The sequence below is a fragment of the Cyprinodon variegatus genome, unplaced genomic scaffold (assembly GCF_000732505.1).
Source record: "Cyprinodon variegatus isolate N-32 unplaced genomic scaffold, C_variegatus-1.0 Scaffold153, whole genome shotgun sequence".
Classification (NCBI taxonomy): Eukaryota; Metazoa; Chordata; class Actinopteri; order Cyprinodontiformes; family Cyprinodontidae; genus Cyprinodon; species Cyprinodon variegatus.
The window spans coordinates 410,265-431,173 of NW_015150606.1; the positions used below are offsets into that span (position 1 = coordinate 410,265).

General features: G+C 38.1%; 1 protein-coding gene across 1 annotated transcript in view; it reads right to left on the reverse strand.

The window, feature by feature from the left end:
- Nucleotides 1-5,037: 5,037 nt before the first annotated feature.
- LOC107086460 (fibronectin type III domain-containing protein 5-like) overlaps nucleotides 5,038-20,909 on the reverse strand; it is a 38,791-nt gene continuing 22,919 nt past the window's right edge. Inside the window, exons 3-7 of the mRNA XM_015377405.1 lie at nucleotides 12,225-12,326; nucleotides 6,575-6,677; nucleotides 6,409-6,498; nucleotides 6,161-6,327; nucleotides 5,038-5,462 (exon numbers count right to left, since the gene is read on the reverse strand). Of these exons, the coding sequence (XP_015232891.1) occupies nucleotides 5,421-5,462; nucleotides 6,161-6,327; nucleotides 6,409-6,498; nucleotides 6,575-6,677; nucleotides 12,225-12,326 (504 nt within the window). The 3' untranslated portion in view covers nucleotides 5,038-5,420. The remainder of the gene's footprint in view (nucleotides 5,463-6,160; nucleotides 6,328-6,408; nucleotides 6,499-6,574; nucleotides 6,678-12,224; nucleotides 12,327-20,909) is intronic.

The window sequence follows — 20,909 nt, forward strand, 5'->3', positions numbered from 1 at the left end:
AAATCACCCCAGTTCTAATCTCTTCCCCCTGGCTCTCCATATCTCATAAAATTGATATTATAACACTTTTGTCAGTTGCTTAGCTCCAAAATATATTTCAGACTCATTGTCAGTGGATCAACAGCACTTTACTTTGCTTAGCACAGTACAATTGTTTCAGAGCGCAGGGGTGAGCGTTCTGCGTCCGGTCTTATAGAGCCAAGTACCTTCCAACAGGGGTTTTAAAAAGAGGAAACATCAAAGATGAGGAAAAAGGAGGAATTTGGAATCCAAGAGATTAATACAGTATCGGTGTTCCGCGAAGAAGGAGCTAAAGTTAGCAAGTTAATAGAGGCAGGAGTAAATACTGCCAAATACTGGTGTAAAACTGTTTATGTCCGCTTTTAAGGTCAGCTCTTGGTGCATAATGGTCCTTTTTTAACGCCAATATCTGGTTTTGGGTATTTTTCAGTTTTTTAGCGGAGGAGTTTAAGTATCTTGGGGTGTTGTTCACGAATGAGGGTAAGATGGAGCGGGAGATCGATAGGCGGATTGGTGTGGCGTCTGCTCTGAAGCGTGCGCTGTACCGGTCTGTTGTGGTGAAGAGAGAACTAAGCCAAAAAACAAAGCTCTCGATTTACCGGTCGATCTACATTCCTACACTCATCTATGGTCACGAGCTTTGTGCATGACTGAAAGAACGAGATCCCGGATACAAGCGGCTGAAATGAGTTTTCTCCATAGTGTGTCTGGGCTCTCCCTTAGAGATAGGGTGAGGAGCTCTTCATCTGGGGAGGACTCAGAGTAGAGCCATCAAGAGGAGCCAGTTGAGATGGCTCAGGCATTTGGTTAGGATGCCTCCTGGATGGATGGGTATTTTTCATGCTGCCATAATTCCAGACTTAACACCTTTAAGACTTGAAAAGGTATTTCACCTTGGAGGCAATGACTAGGATCTTAAAACTCAACATGCGGAAAGAAGACTAGATCAAAATTAGCTGTTAGGAAGCTAGGTGGGTTCTATAGTTCTTAATTAAAGCCTTTATATCTAACGTGGTTTCCTGGTTTTGCCACGACTACAAATCAGTCAAATTTTAAGACGTTGTTGGAATCTGAATGGTGTGAAATACGTTGCCTGGAACACACAACCTATAAAATCTGAGCTCCACGACTTCTTTAAATGTCAGTGTGAAGGGTGCAGCGACTCGCTGCAGATTAAAACCTCATTAACTCACAGCTGATCCTCTGTACCTGTAAGAAGAAACACTCAGAGGACACAAGAGGGCTTCCTAACATGAAAGAAGAGGATTTATTGTCTCTCAGAAGCACTCTAGTGTTGTCAGTTCCTTCCTCTCTCTCTCTGTATTTTCACCCAGTCTTGTCTAAAAACTGCCTCTGAGCCCGGAGCAGGCCGTGATATTTCCCTCTGATCTTTCCCTCACACCTCGCCGAGGATTCCTCCATTCCTGCACCTTTTGTTTGGCAGCAAATAATTCCCCTTTAGAAGGTCGGGGAGCGCTCCAGGTGAAGCTTCTTCCTGTGACCTCTGACCTCTGAGATGCAAACGGTGACATTTTCCTGCATTTCAATGAACCATAAATAATTCCTCAAGCTATCTGTCTTCATTTGGTTGTGTTGCTTTGTTAGGAAAGACAAAGCTGCAGCATTTTTACTCCTAAAGGTGGAAGTATTTAATTAATTTAGCTTACAGTTGTTTTAAAAATTACCATAATCTATAATTAGACAAATTAATAATCCACTTTCTGAAGCTTTTTGGTGTTTTCCTGTCCAAACAAAATGTAGGGCAAAGAATGATGATGCAGCTTAGGCGCCCTCTGCTGGTAAAGTAGGACACCTGCAGATCACTCTAGGCGTTAGAGGCTTTTAAGTGGCTTTTTAAAGACGCATAAATGCTGTCTGTCAAGAAAAATGAAAATGTAGTCTTTTGTATTAAAATGGCTTCCCTTCATGACAATATTTGCTTCACCAAATTGTTGTATTTTTTTAATCTGCAAATCTTACCCTTTGTCTTGAATAGCTTATTATATATTTAAAGAGGACTTGGTTTATATTATGACAAATCAACATAAAAACACAATAATAAATTAAAATTAAGGTTAGAAAAGGACATAATTGTGTTTTGATGATTTAGATCAGGGGTCTTCAACATTTTCCAGGCCAAGGACCCCCGATGCTGATGGCGAGATAGAGCGGGGACTCCCTATTTATATATATTGTATGAAATTGTGTTATATCATGGAGTCATGTAACGTTAGTAATTTCTTCCTGGGATTATTAAAGTATTTCTAATTCTGATTCCTGGTTGATGGGACAGGTGTTGTGAATGAAACCGTGCCCAGATTGAAAGAGCTCCTGTGTGTCACTGAATGTGTGCATTGATGACTGAAAGACATCTTCTGCCTCCATTTATCTGTGTACCACAGTGAGTTAAATTAATGTTAATGTGGATTTAAAGACATTTCAATTAGAGGGAAAAATTACAGTGGGGAATATTAAAAAAAATGTAAAAAAGTCTAATCAACCAAAACATTTGCGACCCTCAAGCAGCACCTCCATGGACCCCCTAGGGGTCGCGGACCCCCTGTTGAAGACCTACGATTTCGATTGTTTTAGGCTCAGTTTTTATAATAATTATTATTTAATTATTAATTCTATTAGCTTTAATTATTAAATGTTATTAAAGGGACCAGATTTCAAACCTAGGACAGTTAAGTGAGTGACAGAGTCATAAAGGTACATTTTAGAAAATCTTCTCTTATCTACATAATAATATAATATAATATATAATCTTCTCCTATTTTCAAGAATATATCAAGAGTTTTAAAAAAAATATTATTGTTACATTCTACTGATAAAGCTCAAAAAACTGTAACTCTCATATTGTATAGATTCATTTTAGCCAAACTGACATATTTTAAGTGTTAACTGTTTTAATGACAGAAGCCTACAGCTGACAAAAAACTGAAATGCAATAATGGAAAGTTAGTGGAAGAAAAACAAAGTTATATAGGAAAGAAGGTTTTAGCTCATAAGCTAGTGAATACACTATTTAGTTAGCCAGAATGGAAAATGAAATGATGTGTTATGTGTTATGGATGCAGCAATCATACTGACATTACAGTTGTTCAGCAGGAAATCCATGAAACCCTTTACAAGGAGCCTTTACCACAAAGATTCAAGGCAAAATGGTGGCTGTCATAAAGTGCTGGATCCAAGCATATATTAATGTGCACAAATGTGCAAAATTGCATTTGAAATTAAAGCAACACTGTGTAACTTTAAGCCACTCAGGGGGCTAGGCGTGTTACTTCCATGTTTAGTTCCCCCTTGAAACAGTTTTGGAATCTGATAGCAGAACACGTTTAAATTCATGGCCGCATTCAGCCCTCTGGGTTAAATCCTACATCAGAGAGCCAAAAAATGAAACTCCAAACTGTTAAATGAACTTCAAATCACAACTGACAATCAAAAAAGTAGTGGTTATTTTTGTGACTTGTGTTGTTTTTCCTTCCACTCAACTTTCCATCAATAAGCCTGGTCAAAACAGCCCTTAGCCACAACTTTTGATGACTTACCCTCCTGTCTTCTGAACAGCTGTTAATTCCCCATCAAAAAGTATATAAACATGGTTAGCATCACTGTGAGCAAAGAATCGAGATTAAATATGAGTTTAAATATTCATTTATATTGCTGGAATAAAATTACCTCCTGTGATTTTCTATTTCAGAGAGCTATAGCGGACCTGCTTCAATTTTATTGTTTCAATGTCGAGAAAAAAAGAGTGTGAAGCTGCTTTCCTCTAATGTTCTGTTGTACTTTTAGGTTGAAGATTTTCTACATTTATAGAGTTCATGTAAGTTTCGATTAAAGACACAGAAACAGGAATAAAAAAAATAATGAAGAGTGAAATTTGTTCCATTATTGTTGGAGGCAAATAACACATCTGGTGAACAGAAATTTAAAGAAAAGGTAATCCAAAAATATAACTTTGAAAAACCTTTTGAGAGTATCTTTACTGTTTTTTTTTTAAATAAAAAAAAATCTTCATGTATTTTTTTATTTCTTTTTACAAGGTATTTTTTTTAGTGATTTTATATTTTCAACTGCTATTTTTTGAATTTCCTTTTTCAGATTAAGTTTTACGAATTGCATTCTTTTCTAATTGTGTTTTATATATCACATTCTCCTCACTTAAGGCGCAATACAAACACTCGCTCTTGACCAATAAAAATGTTGATCACGTCCATCCAGATCATCTTCGCTCCTTCCTCTGGACTCTATAGGAGCGGGTGGTTCTATTGGGCTTTAAGTGAGGCGAATGTAATCTATAAAACACAATTTGAAAAGAATCTAGAGTCTAGAGGAAAGCCTGCCCTCCACCAGTGAGGAGAATGTGATCTGTAAAATTCAGTTTTGAAAAAAAAAATTGAAAAATAATATAGAAAATGTTGAAAAAATTAAATAAACATTGAAAAAATAACATTGAAAAAATATATATGTATAAAAACTGAAAAATAACAAATTAAAATAGTGCAATTTGAAAGATAAAATATAATAAAATTACCAAAAATAAAATATAAAAAAATGTAAACAAAAAAAAATAAGGAAACAGCAAAGTTTCTCTCAAAACTGTTTTGTTTTTTTTTTGTTTTTTTTTATTACTTTGATATGTTTTTAAAATTTTCATTCATGGATATAGATATATTATCTTTTTTTGGAAATTTCCTTTTACAAATTCTGTTCTTTGCACCAAAGATGGAATGAAATTCACTCCATACTTTTTGTCTAGAAAACCCCTTAATTGCTCTCTTATCGGCCGTTACATAAATTCTATAAACATTGAAGCTACACAAACAGCCTGAATAAAACCTAAAGCTAAGAATACAATCGAAGACAATTCGCTTCCTATAAATATGATTTCTAAATACATCTTGTAAAATTATAACACATATTTTCTCATCTTTAGACTCCATGCAGCAAAACAAACCCTTTCAACGAGATGAATGTCAAAAAGTGAAAAAATGCAAAAATCTCAACATGATTTAATGAATCATTTACAGTGTAAATTCACCACCATCACAGCAAAATTACACTCAAAGTTCATCACTAACACTTCGGATGCATCTCCATATACAAAACATGATGAAAGCTGAACATTTAAATCACTGTTGATGAAACATGAGCTCAACTAATCATTTAAGATCGTCCATTACTACTATTTCTAACCCTGACACATCAACAGCAGCAGCAGCATTAGTCCATGAGAGCTGGAGGAGTTCTCTTCTGCCACTAGAGGGCAGCACTGAACCATTCCTTCATCTGCAGGTATTTTACATCAGTTTGGGGGCCCCAGCAGGTCTTTGTTTCCACACGGGGAGGGTTGTGTCCATCCTCCTCCTGAGAAGAAACGTCTCAGAGCATCAGACTCTGATGATGCTGATGGAAGAAGAGGCTCGATGTAGCTGAAAAACAAGATGGAGGAAGGTGAGGACTCTGACACAAAACCACAAATATGAGACTAAAAGGATAAAAAAGAAACAAACACATGATTGGGAAAAGTTCAAGAGGAATTAATATTTTTGCAGGACACTGGAGGTGATAAATTAACTTATCTCTGAACTTTCAAATTTTACATTCTCTATTCCTGTTTATCTATCAGTATTCGCAATCAAAAAATGAAAAAAATCAAGGTTGAAAAAGAATTTATTTAGAATGTATCAACCGCAGGCAGAGTTTAGATCTACAACTTTAGGGCCCAATGGGATGGAGAAATGACAAAGGAAATACGGATATATGGCTGTAAGGAGAGAAAGTAGGGGGGGGGAAATTAGAAAACATGGAAGGGAAAAAAAAGGATAGATGGAATATTATGGAAAAGGGCAAGGAAGGAAGGAAGGGATAGACAAGGAGGAATAGAAAGGATGGAGGATGCATTATAAGGAAACATACAGATTGTAGAATAAGGGATACAGTTTTTCTGGTTGCCTCTTATCACCAGAGGTCTGCTATCAATGGTATGTCCAGTAGGGGGAGCTGCAGTGACATGTGACCCTCAGGGTAACTCCGATATCTCTGCTGCAGCTACTAAAGGCTCCTCAGAGACCACCAGGAACATATCTTCAAAACAACAGAACAAGAGTGGGCTCACAGAAGGCCTCACCCTGCTGCTGCGGACGGCTCCATTGTGGTAAATGGGTGAGCTGCCCGTCGACGTGTTGTAGTAGGAGGTGCTAGCCTGGACCAGTGGCCTCTTGGCCTTCTCCTTGGTGCCGTTAGAGTCGTTGTCCTTGATGATGTCGTACTGCCGGCAGAAGAGGGCGATGACGGCTGGCAGTGAGGAGAGCAAAGATTAAAACATGCGAACGGAGGCGCTCGCCCAGACGTTTAAGACAAGAGGTGCAGACTGACCGGCCCACAGCAGCAGCACTGTGGTGATGATGAGCAGCTCTCCGGTCTGCAGGTGAGGACTCATCCCCAGACCTTCCATCGCCGGCTCGTCTGCAGACACAGGAAGTCAGGCCTTACAAAACATCGACACCGTCTCGAGACTGTCTTTCTTTTCGTTGGTACTTACGGTGATCCAGGACTCCGACTGGATAATGGTCGGTTCTCTCCAACGTCCTGAATTGGACGGGACGGCTGGGTTGGCTGTCGCCATGGAGGCCGACAGACTGCACCTACAAAGGGTTAGAGAGCGCTCAGTCATACAGAAACAAAGAGGAAGAGGAGCGAGGAGGCAATGGCGTTACGTAACGTCTGGCTCCGGCCGAGCGTTGGTTGGTTCAGTACTTATTTAAGCTGAAGACATTTCTTTGGCCGAAATACTCCACTAAGAAGAACGCAGACAAACAAAATAAAGAGATTTGGAGATAATCATATTTTCTAAAAGCTGTCTGAGGAGTTTCACACCAGAAATTATTCATTCAGACACTAAGCTTCCTCACAGAGTCCTCCTACATGCTTCCATTAGCGTATTTAAAAGAAAAGTCTTTGGATTAAACCCCAACCGTCCTGCATGGATAATAACTCCGCTGGGACTTTCACCTCTTTTTAACCCCCTAGAACCTGGCGAGACATCAAACTCTTCGCCTCCGCAGCTCATCCACCTGCTGACGTGAGCAATCAACCTGAACTGTTCTGCTGAGCCGTTATGGATCCATCCAAATCGCGGCTATAATGGAGACATGATGGAATGCTCAATTTAAACCCGCAGCAGTAAAAACTAAATGAAGAAGCGCCACAGATACACTTAATTCAACACTCCCAGTTAATTAGAGCCAGTTAGTGAGACGGAAAGCACTTTGTCAGCTAATAAAGTCCCATATTGGCCTTTTTTAAGGGATCGTTCTCCAATTAGGATGTTCTGCAGAGAAAATTCCTCTGAGATAATCATCTGATGAGGAACATTTAGATTAAAACACTGTTAAAAATCGGCTCCAAAATGCTTCTGTTTGCTCTAAAGCAAACCAAACTGACTTAAATAAAGTTCAAACTTCAATCAGGGACTAAACAGACAAGTTTATTCTGCCTTTATGACATATAACTGTTTAGTTTTTATTCAAATTCATAGTCAACATTTAAAGATTCAGGTCCCACTTTAGCAGAGGTTTAGCAAGTCTTCCAACATAAACAGATGTAATTCTTAAGTCTCTTATTTTAAATTTAGATTCTTATGTCATTTATTTAATATTTTCAAGCATTTATTTAAGCCAAAGAAGCTGGAAGAAGAAGAAGAGCTAAGGAACAGAAAAGTGACAAACCTGATTCCATGCCAAACTGAAATATCTCCATGGAAACCGGCTAAAAACCACACAAACCAGCTTTTATATAAAGCCATAAGGATAACAAAGAAAGCATTTTATGCAACTGTACAAGAAAGTACTTGGAAAGCAGGTTGATTTTAGAGGACATGATTATGGCGCTGCTCTCTGCCAGCTGGGACGGACTGACTGGGCTCGGATCACAGCATGAAGCCTAGACACCCACACATGCTAATCAGAGGACATGTTTCAGCCGGAGTACAGAAAATGCTGGTAGTCTCACCATGTTTGATGATCTTGCTGATCTCTGTGATCTAATCTGATTTAGACAAGCCTGAATCTTAGGACTAATTAATAAACTTATTAACAACCAAGATAGAAAACATGTTGTGAGAAGAACCTGCTCAACACCAAGGGAGTTCTTATCGTCGGTAGTGGAAGTAGTAAGTGTTTGTAGTGGTGTTAGTAGTATTGGTTGTTAGGTTTCTGTTATGTTTTTCTTTTGATATTCAGTTTTTGCTTTACTCTTTGTTTTATAGGTTTTTATGGTTTAATTCTTATTTTGTTCTGTTCCTTGGGGGTTTTCTTAGTTACTGTCTCAGTCTTGGTTCTGTTATATTTTCTTTTAAGTGTTCAGTTTTGCTTAACTCCTTGTTTTCTAGTGTTAGTGGTTTTATTTTTATTTTGCTGTGTTCTCTGGTTTATTCTTAGTTACTGTTTCAGTCTTAGTTCTGTTATGTTTTTTTCTTTTGAGTGTTCAGTTTTGCTTTACTCCATGTTTTTATAGTCTTAGTGGTTTAATTCTATTTTTTTCTAGTTATATTTAGTTCTCAGGTTTTTATTTGTTGCCCTCTGCTGCCCTCTTGAGTTCTCCTTTTTTCTCTTGCCCCTTTCTTGTTTCTGCTCTGCTCCCACCTGCTCCTAATCTGCCCGTTAACCCTCTCTTTGTTTCAGACTCCTACAAATACTCTCTCTGTTCTGTTCTTCTTTGCTGGGTCCTCGTCTAACTTCATCTCACATGCTCCTACTTCGTCTCTATGAGCCTTCCACTTTGACTTTTGATTCCCTGATGTCTCCATGGTTTTCTGGTTTGTTTTCTTCTTATTCTTTCATGTTTTGAATTCTTAAATTTTGGACTCCTGGTTTCTTGTTTGTTTTTCTTTTGGACTTTGTTTTCATTTTGGTTTTTGGATTCTTGGTTGACTGTTTGTTTGAACTTTGCTTTTTCAATTACCCTTCATTAAACCAACCATACATTCACCTCCTCCAGCCTGGCCTCTGCTTTTGGGTCCTTAACCCTCAAACAAATCCTGACATTTGTTATTACCAGTAGTAATGGTACAGAGAAATCTGTTTATACTGGTCATGGATATAGTAATCAACTGCTTATATAGATCAAAATGCTTGAGACAGAATCATTTCTATACAAATGCTGTTTAAATAATTTGTTTATAGTAATCAAGAAATCCACATAGTGTTAATTTTTTGACATTTTATGAATGTAAACCTGTGCAAAAATAAATAAGTAAATCGAAAGTGATGACAGCACTCAGGTGTCAGAGCCCCTGACGGATGAGGACTCTGATCCAGGGAACCATGGATAAATATGTTAGTGATTTCTTAATGTGGCGTAGCAGATCCGCAACACAGAACAGAGGTAGGCTAGCTTCAAATTTCTGTAGCCTATGCAGTTATCTTCTATCTTGTTCTATGAAACCGTTAGTTTCAAACTTTATTTTCATGTAAATGCACAGAAGAAGTTACATAGGCCTACTGTAAGCTATCAGAGTTATGTCCGCACACTGCGCAGTACTGTGCTGTGATTAAGCATTTGTTTCAAGCTTTGTTTTTCAGAAAAAAATGCACCGGCGGCACAGCAGAGCTGATAAACAGCACATATTAAGTTACATAGGCTACCACAGTTATGTCTGCGTACACGCAGTATACTGTAATTAAACTTACTTGGTACTGTAATGAAATTCAGTAAATGCGGAAGCTATCCGTTTCATTTAATTTTTCTCATTGAAAAACCACACAAATGGCATTTAGATGATAATCTGCGTAAAAAATAAGTGAAATAACGGTGTATTCGGATATAGTAATCAATCGCTTATAGTGTTCATATTGGCTCTGGACCATCGTGACCATTATAAGCGGAATAGTTTTGGTATTAGCATTATTGGTAGAGGAAGCAGTCTTAACAGTAGTGGTCGGATAAAGGCCTCATTATGCTTGACGCACGAACCTGCCGAATGGAAAAAGAGGCTCGACATAGCATCCGGCTCTGAGGACGGGCAGCACAAAGAGCAAGCTGACAACACCAAACTAATCGAGGAAGTAGAAAACACAGCTGTTTACAAATTTATCAAAGTCTCTTCATGCTGTTCTAGAGTGACAGTAATTTCTTTTTTGGAGATATTTATGACCTAAATCATGGGATGTCTCTAAATGTTTATATTTGCACACCCTCACAAGCAGGAACTGGTGCTCGCTCGCCTTGTTTTCCATGCGGATCTCTCCATGTAGTTACAAATGTTCCTTTGCGGAAATTCTGGCTACTCAGAGCAGAGGGGCATGGAAGCCAAAAATTATGTACTTTGGCTGCGGGGATTGCACGTCAGGCATCAACCAGGTTTTAGGAGTGGTAAGAGTGGTAGTACTCAGAAGTACTAGTGGTAGTAGAATCAGGGGCTGTGACAGAACTAGTAGTCAGTGTTGTGCAAGAATGCAATCAATGAAAAGCGTTCACTGATTACGTTCATATTTTTAGTGAATGGTAAACTGAACGGATCAGTTTTGAGGTAATGAGTGTGAACAAGAGCAACATTCACTCTGAGAATACTCAGCACACCTCTCGCATTCAATTGATAACAATATTAACAACCTGACAGACATGCTTGTCTACTGCTAGTACTAGTCTGCGTGATTCAGACTCATCTACTGGTATTTCTGCAGCCAGTTTAGCAGAGAACTTGATAGAGTTTTACGAACTATCAAAGGAATACTCAGATAGAAAAAAAATCTAGTTTTTTTGCAAACTGTGCCCACCGGGACAAAACAAACAACTCTATATGTCAGCCACGTCCACTTCAGATTTAAAGCTACACATCGCATTAAAGCATCCAAGCTATCTTAGGAAATATCTGCTACTGAATGAGGTGCTAATAAATCATTTTGATGAAGATCTTTTCAGCAGAACCTGAATGTACCTGTATGTTTCTGAAGCACACTGTAATTTAGCAAAATAAAAGGCTGCACATTGCTGCTCATACAGTATACCTTGATTGCATCAAATATTTTCCATTTCTTTCTATATATTATGATCACACATTTAAAGGGTGAAATATAAGGTTCTATTGTGCAGGATTGTGGTGTAATTTACCAAATGAACTTGAACCAGTTTATTTTCAGCTGTTTGAACTGAACTTGCACAACATTGGCAGTATTGGTAGTAGTAGTGCTAGTAGTAAAAGTGATATCACTACTAGTAGTAGTGGTAGTAATAGTTGTAGTATTTGTAGCATTAGTGTTGTACTGTAGTATTAGTAGAAATGGTATTAGCAGTAATAGCAGGAGTAATAGTGGTAATAAAAGTAGTTTTAGTACTTAATAGTGGTAGCAGTAGTGTTACGAGTGGTAATTGTAGCACTATCAGCTGTAGTAGTCTAGTAGTAGTAGCAGTGGTATTCATAGGGGCAGTGATGGTAGCAGAAGTTCTAGTAGTATTACTAGAAGTTGTGTTGAAGGTAACTGGCGTTAGTATTAGTGGTGCTGGTAATAAAAATAGTAATAATGATTTTACTTAGAGCAGTTTTACTAGTAGTAGTATTTCTAGTATAAGTGGTACGGGTAGTATTAGTAGACACGGTGTCTAAAAAATAAAATCTGAAAACGTAAAATCTCTTTTTGATTAAATTTTTTTAAAGGTACATTTGTAAATAGTGTTGCAACGATAACGATACCAGTATCTGGCAGGGCCCCGATACTGCACTAAAATGGTGGTATCGGTATCGGCGAGTACCGTCAAATAGGGCACCGATACCATTTTGAGGGCCAAAAGTAATAAAAAGGTCTACTGGATTCACTTTGTATTTGTCTTTTTCCTGCTTCACAAAGGTAGGCAGCAGCTTGACGAAGCCATGATGGCAATTATTTAACATCCAAGTAGTATGCAGTTCTTCATATAAACACACATCAGTTTCAAACAGATGGTATCGGTATTGTATTGGTATCGGCCAATACTGCACAGCCAGGTATCGGGTTTCGGTATCGGGACAAAAAATGGCATCGACACAAAACATATTCTTTACAAAATGATGGAAAATTCACTACATATATTTGCTCTGCTTATTTTAAAATCCTTTGATGGTATTTAGGACAAATTAGGGACTCAAAAGCTGACAATAAATCCAATTTTTAGAGAACTTCCTGCATGTTTCATCTGAAATGTGCTCCAATCTTCACCTGGACGCTGTAGTGCGTAGCCTCATCCAGATCCCACAGCAAACACCCGCGACTGGACGTGTTCACCTCCCGTATGGAGCGCTGCATCAGGCCGTCCTGCCTCTGGAGATACAAGAAAACAAATACGAAAAAATCAGCTCATCCAAATCAAGTCTAAAAGAAATTTCCACACTCCCACCGAACAGGATCATGATCTCTAATAAGGCAGGGGGAAGGGCAATTTTCAGCTCAACTAGAAAACATTAGAACGGGCTTTCAGGAATCCAATTTCCTTCCTTTTCTGGTTGATTGAACACATACCTGATGGGGAGGATTTTACTGAGTGAGGAAGACTCAGATCCAGTCATGCATAAACCCCGGTGAGGATTCCGGAGTTAAAAGATCATGGTTCTGGCATGTACTAGTTTATATTCAGCCTTCATTATCTCATGAATATGTGTAAATATGTTCTCTTGAACATATTTACAGGCTATTTGAGCCTGTTTCCTGTGCTAACATATCAAAACATGAGTAAATGTGATATTAAAGATGCTCAAGTCACCATATTTTATTGAGGTTATCAGCTGCTGGCATGAAATATGTTTAGAGGAATCAAGGTAAGGTTTAATTAAACATTAAGGTGTAGAGCGGGGGATGGGTGCATTACGAAAATATTTGAACTTGACTTGCTTAGTTGACTGATGTATTTAATTACAAATAATCCGATCCAACATTTATATCTGAAATTGGTCCAATATCTGCCTAAAAATGTAATATATTGTCCCTCCTATTATATTGGCATGTGATAAAAGCTTTGCTTTAGTTTGAAGTTTATGTAAGTCATGGGTTAATTTGAAATGGGTCTATAGTTCTCATCCCCATTTTTAGAGATTATCTGACTAATATTGTTTAATCTACCCTTCCACGCTACAGAATGATTCATGCTGATATTGTAGCGTGTCAATTTTCGGTATTGTTCATTATTCAAAGTGCAATATCGGTATTGCATCGGAACTAAGTAGTTTCACCCCTAGAATTGATGTAAACCTGTATTTGTGAGTTTGACTGCTTGAAATCGAGTGCTACAGATTCCTTAAGGCCAATGGCAGTACCGATTATTTATTACCGATCCCATATATGTGCTGCCAATTTTTAATCCTGATAGTTATTTTTTTTACTCCATTTGACAAAAAAAAAAACCAATATATGTTAACAAATCGTGACACAAGTGTCTATTCAAACAAAAAAATAAACATTTATTTACAAATCAAAGAAAACATAACTGATAAGAGATAGAGGGATAGGCAATGCTCGCGTTTCATGGGATCTCAAAGCATGGCTGCTGATTGGTTGATAAATTGAAAATGTATGCAGGTATCGGCTGATGTTAATACGAAAAAAAAAAATGCTAATATCGGCCCAGAATATTAGCTGGCCAATATATCCATCTACTTCGAATTTGGAAATTCAGAGTATCCTGTTTTATCACACAGAAATTAAAAGAAAGTCTGGCCTTATGGAAGGAAAACTTAAAAAAAAAAAAAAAAAAAAAAAAACTGTGTAACCTTTGACCTTTTGGCTTGATTGAAGTTTTATAAGTGATTTTTTTTTTCCAGGTCAATATTTAAGAGTTGGTGCATATCAATGCTCCATGTAGGATGCCCGTCTCATCACCTCACCTATGTAACAACATGTGAACCAGAGCTTACCTTAAACCCCAGACTGTCAAGGTTAGTTGTGGTTTGGTGGACCCAAATGCAGAGGCATAGGTGAATACTTGTAGTTTTAATGAAAATGGTTAACAAAGGCAGTCCAAAAATCCAACTAAAAATGTAACAGACCAGAACCATGGAGACTTCAAGGGAAAACACGTAGAAGGAGCCAGGGAGAGATGAGGGTAGACGACTACAGCGAAGACAGGACCAGCAACAACAAGGAACCAACAAAGAGTGAGAGCAGAGGGAGAGCATAAATAGCTGACAGAGACAAAGGGAGGGCTAACGAGCTGACAAGGAGCAGGTGTGAGGAGACAACGAGGGAGCCAAGGGGAAAGGAACACACACACACACGAGGGCAACAGAGGACAACAGAAAAACATGAGAACTAACATAAATCTAGAAATTACAACAAAATAGGAATTAAACCAATAAAACTAGAAAACAAGGAGCAAAGTAAAGCACAACATAAGCAAAACCATGACACAGACCTAATTAATCTTACAGTACACTCACAACACATGTCATCTCAAGGCACTTAACAGTTCAACCAAAGCATACAGTCAAATTGATTCAAAGTTTTCTATCTAAGGAAAACCAGTTGATTGCATCGACTCATTGACTCGGATGCAATTTCTCACACTAAGCATGCTTGTAGCGACAGTGAAGAGGAAAAACTCTCTTTTAACACGAAGAAACCTCCAGCAGAACCAGGCTCAGTGTGAGCGGCCATTTGCCGAGGCCGACTGGGGTTCAAGGTGACAGAAGCAGAGATACGAAAAGCAGCTGTAAATTGCGGCCCCGTCCAGGAAACAGGTTTGACACTTACCTGATCAGACATTGTATCGATTCCCTGATGTAAAGTTTAATCTAGAGGGAAATGTGTTGAATGATTCCAAAACAAGGAGGGAGAGTGGCTCATTTTGTGACAGTGCAGGCAGAATCCAAAACCGCCCCCTAAGCACTAACCCTTCACTATCGAGTGTCACTCACAATGAAATCAGACTTCAAGCTGTGTAGGGCCCTTTGATTGAAGGTGGGGGGCTATAAATGAATATAAAATATATAAAATAAAAGGGATGGCCTCTCAACAGAAAAGGAAAACAGTTGTTGCTATGACAACAGAGCCATGCCCCATGTGCCTGGCTTTAGGTCTGTGGCGCAGGAGGACATGAAATCAAACATTTGCCCCTTCCTAAAAAAAAATAAATGTATGCAGTCAAATAAAACTATTTTAAAGAGGACCATCCATTTTGGAATTAATTATGTCGTTTTTTTTTCCCAACTTGTGATTTTTCATCAATGTGACGAAGCTACTGCTATCTAGCTGAGCTGACATTCGGAGGAAAGTGTTTCCTCCACTACTAGTTGGCCGTTACACCCACTGTCAAATTCCCGCGAGGCTGCACTGATGCAGATCACAATTTAAAGGCTGAATGGTCCACTCGCCTTACCCACTGTGGGCTTTGGGACGTTCATCAATATGGCGGACCTTGTGCAAGAACACGCAAATGAAGGGTTAATGCTCAGGGTTAGCGTTTAGGGATTCAGCCGAAGTGTTGACGATGGCTTGTAGGTGGAGCTAACAGTATCAGGTCTAGCGCTCCTAGTGGCTAAAGGTTGCACAGCGTTGCTTTATTTTTAAAAGAAATGCATTTTTTTTTACATCCATCATTATATGCTTGGATCCGGCATCCCATTTTCGGTAACGGCTTCATGTGGAAGGTGTCTGGGATTTTTTGCTTTACAACTCTCAACTCGGCAAATTCCAGCTACTTTTTTCCTTCTACTGAACTTTCTATGAGTGCATTACAGTGCACTAAAAGTAAAAAGTAACACAGTGGCTAAAATTACTGCAGTGCTGCTTTAACAATACCCCAGAGTTTAGGATAAGAAACACTATTTCCAGCTTACTAAGCATTGAAGCTCACCCCAAGGTAACTTCATAAACTCCTGTCCTCTGGATTATACTGTAGGTTTCTTTATATCAGGCCAGCAGAAAGTTTGGTTCCCCATTTAATAAATGTGTCTGCAGAGAACTACAAGCTGAGGAGAAGTCAATAAATAAAAGGGCTGACAGGAAGCTTGAGGCTCTCCAGATGTCTGAATCAGACCGTTCCCTGGTCCTCTGGCAACGTTGCAGGCGACACATCAGCGAAGGAGGTTTTATTATCTCTGAGCTCAGAGACCTCACTACGTATATGAGGAGGACTTTAAAAGGTTTGTTAATCAGCGACTCTGCAACAAGGTCCCACTTCAGTGAAAGAGGGGAGCGTCATCTAGAAGTACTGTAGAAGGTCTAATCGACAAAGTGCAGAAAGTTGGAAAGATAAATAGATTGGAATACAGAGGTGCTTCAAAATAAATTATAATATAATCTAGCTCATTTAATTCAGTGCTTCGGTTTCAAAGGCAAAATTTGATTGAAATGTATCAGGAAATATTTCACAGAGGTGATAAAATCAAAGATCACCCAGAAGATCGCTGACTGAAGGCCATTAAGGAAGAAACTGGCTCAAAGTTTGGTGGAAGGAAAAACCGTATGATGAAATCAAGGTTTTGGATCGACATCTTGTCAAGCTACGTGCTTATTCTGTATACGTCTGTAGATGGATATGTTTTTTTTTAGAACACTGACATTGCTGTCCCTCATTTTTATAATTAATACATTAGCAGTGCTATTTGGTTTTCTCTATTATTACATATAAAGATGAAATGATTAATTAGACACAACAATCTTCCCCCTTCCCTCCTCCCTCCAGTTCTCCTCTTTGTGCTAAGCCTCTAGGAAGCTGCTGGGTAAAGCGAGAGAGCACTAAAACTATAATCCTAGAGAGAAGAGCCTGATGATTATATGTGATGTGTCCTTTGCACAATAAACTAATGATTTTAGGGTTGAAGATATTATTTTTAAAAAGGTTTTAAAAGGCTACACAGAGCTGCACAGACTGAGCTACATGGCCCCTTCCATGTGCAAGCTACACTGAAAAAAACATGCAGCTGTTTTTGTTATTTACTTAATCATATTTAGTTACTTTAACACAATGTTAGCAGAGTAGCACATAAAATTATTGTGTTAAAGTAATTGAATATGATTAAGTAAATGCCATTATTTATTCAGTGTATAAATAGCTAACAGTGTGAAAATATGAGCTGTGAGGTCATGTTATTGTGACCAAATTTCTGATTTGTAATCCTGGGAATCCCCTCCTTTGCTGTAAGCAATTCTATTTTCTCCTTCCACTAAACTTTCTACAGAATGTGTTTAACCCTGTAACGCCAAATGTATCATATTTGATACATACGGTTTCTGAAATGTTTTGCGTCTGACACCTTTTGCATAATTCAATGGTAAAAACTTTGCTCAAAATCCTATTGTACACAATCAGATATACCTGATAACAGCCAGTAGAAGACTACACAAAAAATAATCTTGACTTATCACATTGTAATTGATTATTAATATCAAAAATGTATTTCTGTTTTTTCTTTTAATATATTTTGTTAAAAGGCCAAATAAGGACTTCAAACAAAAAATGTAATTTTCTGTTTTGTTTTATTCTTGGATCGGGCTTTAAAGGGTTAAACACAGAACTGAGTGAAAGAAAACCCTAAAAACTTTGAGTAATGAAATAATATTAAATTAGTTTAACTTTTCAAACCCAATTTCTGAAAACATTTTCCAGTGATATTTAGATTAGAGCTGCAACTAACGATTATTTTGCAAATCGATACATTTTCGATAAATCGATTAATAATCGGATAGCAAAAGGTTCGTTAAAGAAGACTTTTTGCTAAATTAAATCAGGTGAAAATCAAAATTTTCGACTTGAGGAGATCTGGATAGAGCATATTGACAGAAGTACAATAATTTTCTTTTTAATTCTACAGGAAAAATTTTTATATTTTTTAAATAATCCTCATATAATTACTGCTCTAGGTTTGTTGCTCTCTCAGCTAAAGGCATGCTTTACAGTCTCTATACTCTGGTTAATGATTAACCAATTATTAAATTAGTTGACGATTATTTGAATAATCCATTAATCCAACTAATTGTTTCAGTCCTAATTCAAATATCTAAATATAAAGTCTGATGTTCTTATAAAAAAAGGCAGACAGGTAATAACACTTGTAACCATTAAAGCTTTGAAGAATTACTTTAACAAGAACCTGATGCTCTTTTTGAGTCTGAAGAAAACAACCTCACGCCTGCAGCTTGTAACAACGAACCTACTGAAGCCACGGTGGTAAAAATAAACCTTAAGAAGTTGTATTTATAGTTCAGATGGTTGAGAAGAGGTTGGATCTTCTCTGCAGAAACATGAACTCTCAGGTTTATTTGATGAACCTCGTCCCTCTGATGCTTCAGGATGTTAAGGATTCTCAGGAACACAGTTTGAATCTGGGTTACTTCCTGTTGGAGCGGGTTTGTGTGACTCTCAGCAGCCGGCGCTGTGGGGATTTAGAGCTACTTCAGACGACTGTTCGTCAGCGGCTCGTCCTGCTTCTCCTTCACAAATAGAGCAAAGTAATCTCATAAACCAGCCTCTGTGTGGGTTCTGATTAACAGCAAACAAACAGCACTGCCATGTCGCTTTGTTTTATAGGCTCAGTTTGTTGTTTTACAGAAGAAAAAATGTGTGGCTGATTGACGGAGCAGGGTTTTATGCAGAGTCCCCCCTCACCCCTCACTGATTTGATGACTAATAGCAGCAGAAAAGAGCAGAGAATATAAAACATGAACCATCTACCTGTTCCTATCACCCCTCCTCCATTAATATCTGACTAAAGCTTTTACATAAGGGCCTTGTGAGGTTAAGGTAGGAGATATTTTACATCCCCTTTTAGTGATGTCTTCAAAACACCACCTGGAAGCTTAAGAAAAAAAAAAAACGATGTTTGGCACAGTAGCCACTGGTCTTCCTGTAATACAAATCCAAGCCAAATTGTTCCCACTAATGGAGACGACCCAGACGCAGAAATCAGCGAATGTTTCATTCCCTCACTGCCAAAAAAACTACTGAAAACAGATGTGACAGCGAGACCATTAGCTGACCGTTAGCTCTACAATAGCTTAGCCAGCATGCACAGAGAGAGTCTGCAAAAACTCCGCTGGGGGGAAAAACAGTAGTTTATATGCAAAGAACTGCGGCCACAGGAACAATTGTTTTTGAAAAAAAAAGTTATGATTTTCTAGCATTTAGTTACTAGTACCCTGCTGTTTCACTTTTATGATGACAGTAACAACAGGTTGAACCACTGCTGAATTAACCTGAAGCCATGTCAATTGTACATTAATGCTCTATTTCATGGGCGTGGGTTTGTATAGGGACCACAGGGACATGTCCCTACCAAAATGTTGGACCGGCCTACCTGTCTCCACCGATAATTGGATGTGAATAATATCTTTATAATTTACAGCAGTAGTTGTTGCTTCTTTCCTCTCGCAGGTCCTCTGCCTGGTAGCTGCAGCTGCCTGGTCTTTCATTTTACGATTACCATGCATTTAACAGTGCTGCGCTATTTAGAAATATTTTATTTATACTCCGTTTGTGTTTCATGGGTTGTGTACTAATGAACTATTATGATGTATAATGTGTGATTCATCGCTTATTAACTCTTGCTAAAGATTGTTCCAGTTAAAGGTCATGCAACGGACGGGTTGTGAAAGAGGCTTGAGCATCCTCTATCATATGTTTCTTCTAAACATGTGTTCTTGGAAAGAATTTAATTGTAAAACAACCACATGCTTTGTTTTAACCTATGTGCTGAGGTTTAAAGTAAGGTCATTTTGTTTCCCTTTCCCTTTACAACCTTAGCCTGTGTAATTAGGGACATCCCCTAACTTTAATAAATAGCGAGGAGAAAGCTGAAGACCTGTACTGTGTGGTCCCTTTCCTACTCTCCTCGCGAGTAAAATTAAACTAATTGTCTCTTGTGCCTTTTTCTTTCCCTGCATGTATGTATGATGTTTTAGGTGCTTAGACCTGACATGCCAGAATACGGTGGCTGATTGCAGCTCTGTAAAGAAGCAGGAGAGTGTTTTGATTTGTGGAACTTGGGAAATGTAAGTGACCAACGTTAGGATTTCTTTTATAAAACTAAATATTCAGTCAGACAGGAGTTTTGAAAAGAAAAGCAAAGACTGTAAAGTTTCTGATTCCCTTTCACCAATATTTCTTTGCTTTTACTGTTTTCATTTATCAGGTATAAATAACAGCTGTTATTTCTTTTGTAGAACATAACAAGAGAAGGATGATGAAGATCTGCTATTTTTTGTTTTCTACATAAAAATAGTATTTACCTACTGTCTTAGTCGCTGGTAAGTTTAAGGTGGAATAAAAGTCCCAATTCCACATTGATCAGAGCCAGTGATGCTTTAAACATTGATAAACAGAATCTAATGTGTGTAGTGCTTGTACGATTTGTATTAATGTAGCAAGAAATGCTGCTGTTCTCTTTAAACAAAATGTGTCCTGATGCTCACATTTAGCATAAAAAAGAACATTAATATTTTTGCATAGAACCAATGACATCACACCAATGAAACTGAAGACCAATAGTGTCCCTACCACAGTTGAAATCAAACCTACGCCCTTATTCTAGTTACAATAGTTTTATGTAAATTCACTTTCAGTCAACCAGAAGAGATGTCGCAATTTGCTCTTGAAAATTGTGATATTAAAAAAAAAATCTGAAAACCGCAGGTTTTAAAATTGTTATTGCATTTATTGCCATTTAATTAAAAAAATGTTAATAATTGAAAATAGCAGCACACAGATTACCCTCCTACTGAATCAATCTGGAGTGTTAGTTGAACTTAAAATAAAATTTGAATGTATTTGCCATAGGGTTGCTCAGTGGCGCAGTGGCTAGCACTGCTGCCTTGCAGCAAGAAGGTTGCGAGTTCGCATGTTCTCCCTGAGCATGCGTGGGTTCTCTCCGGGTACTCCGGCTTCCTCCCACAGTCCAAAAACATGATTTCTCTAAA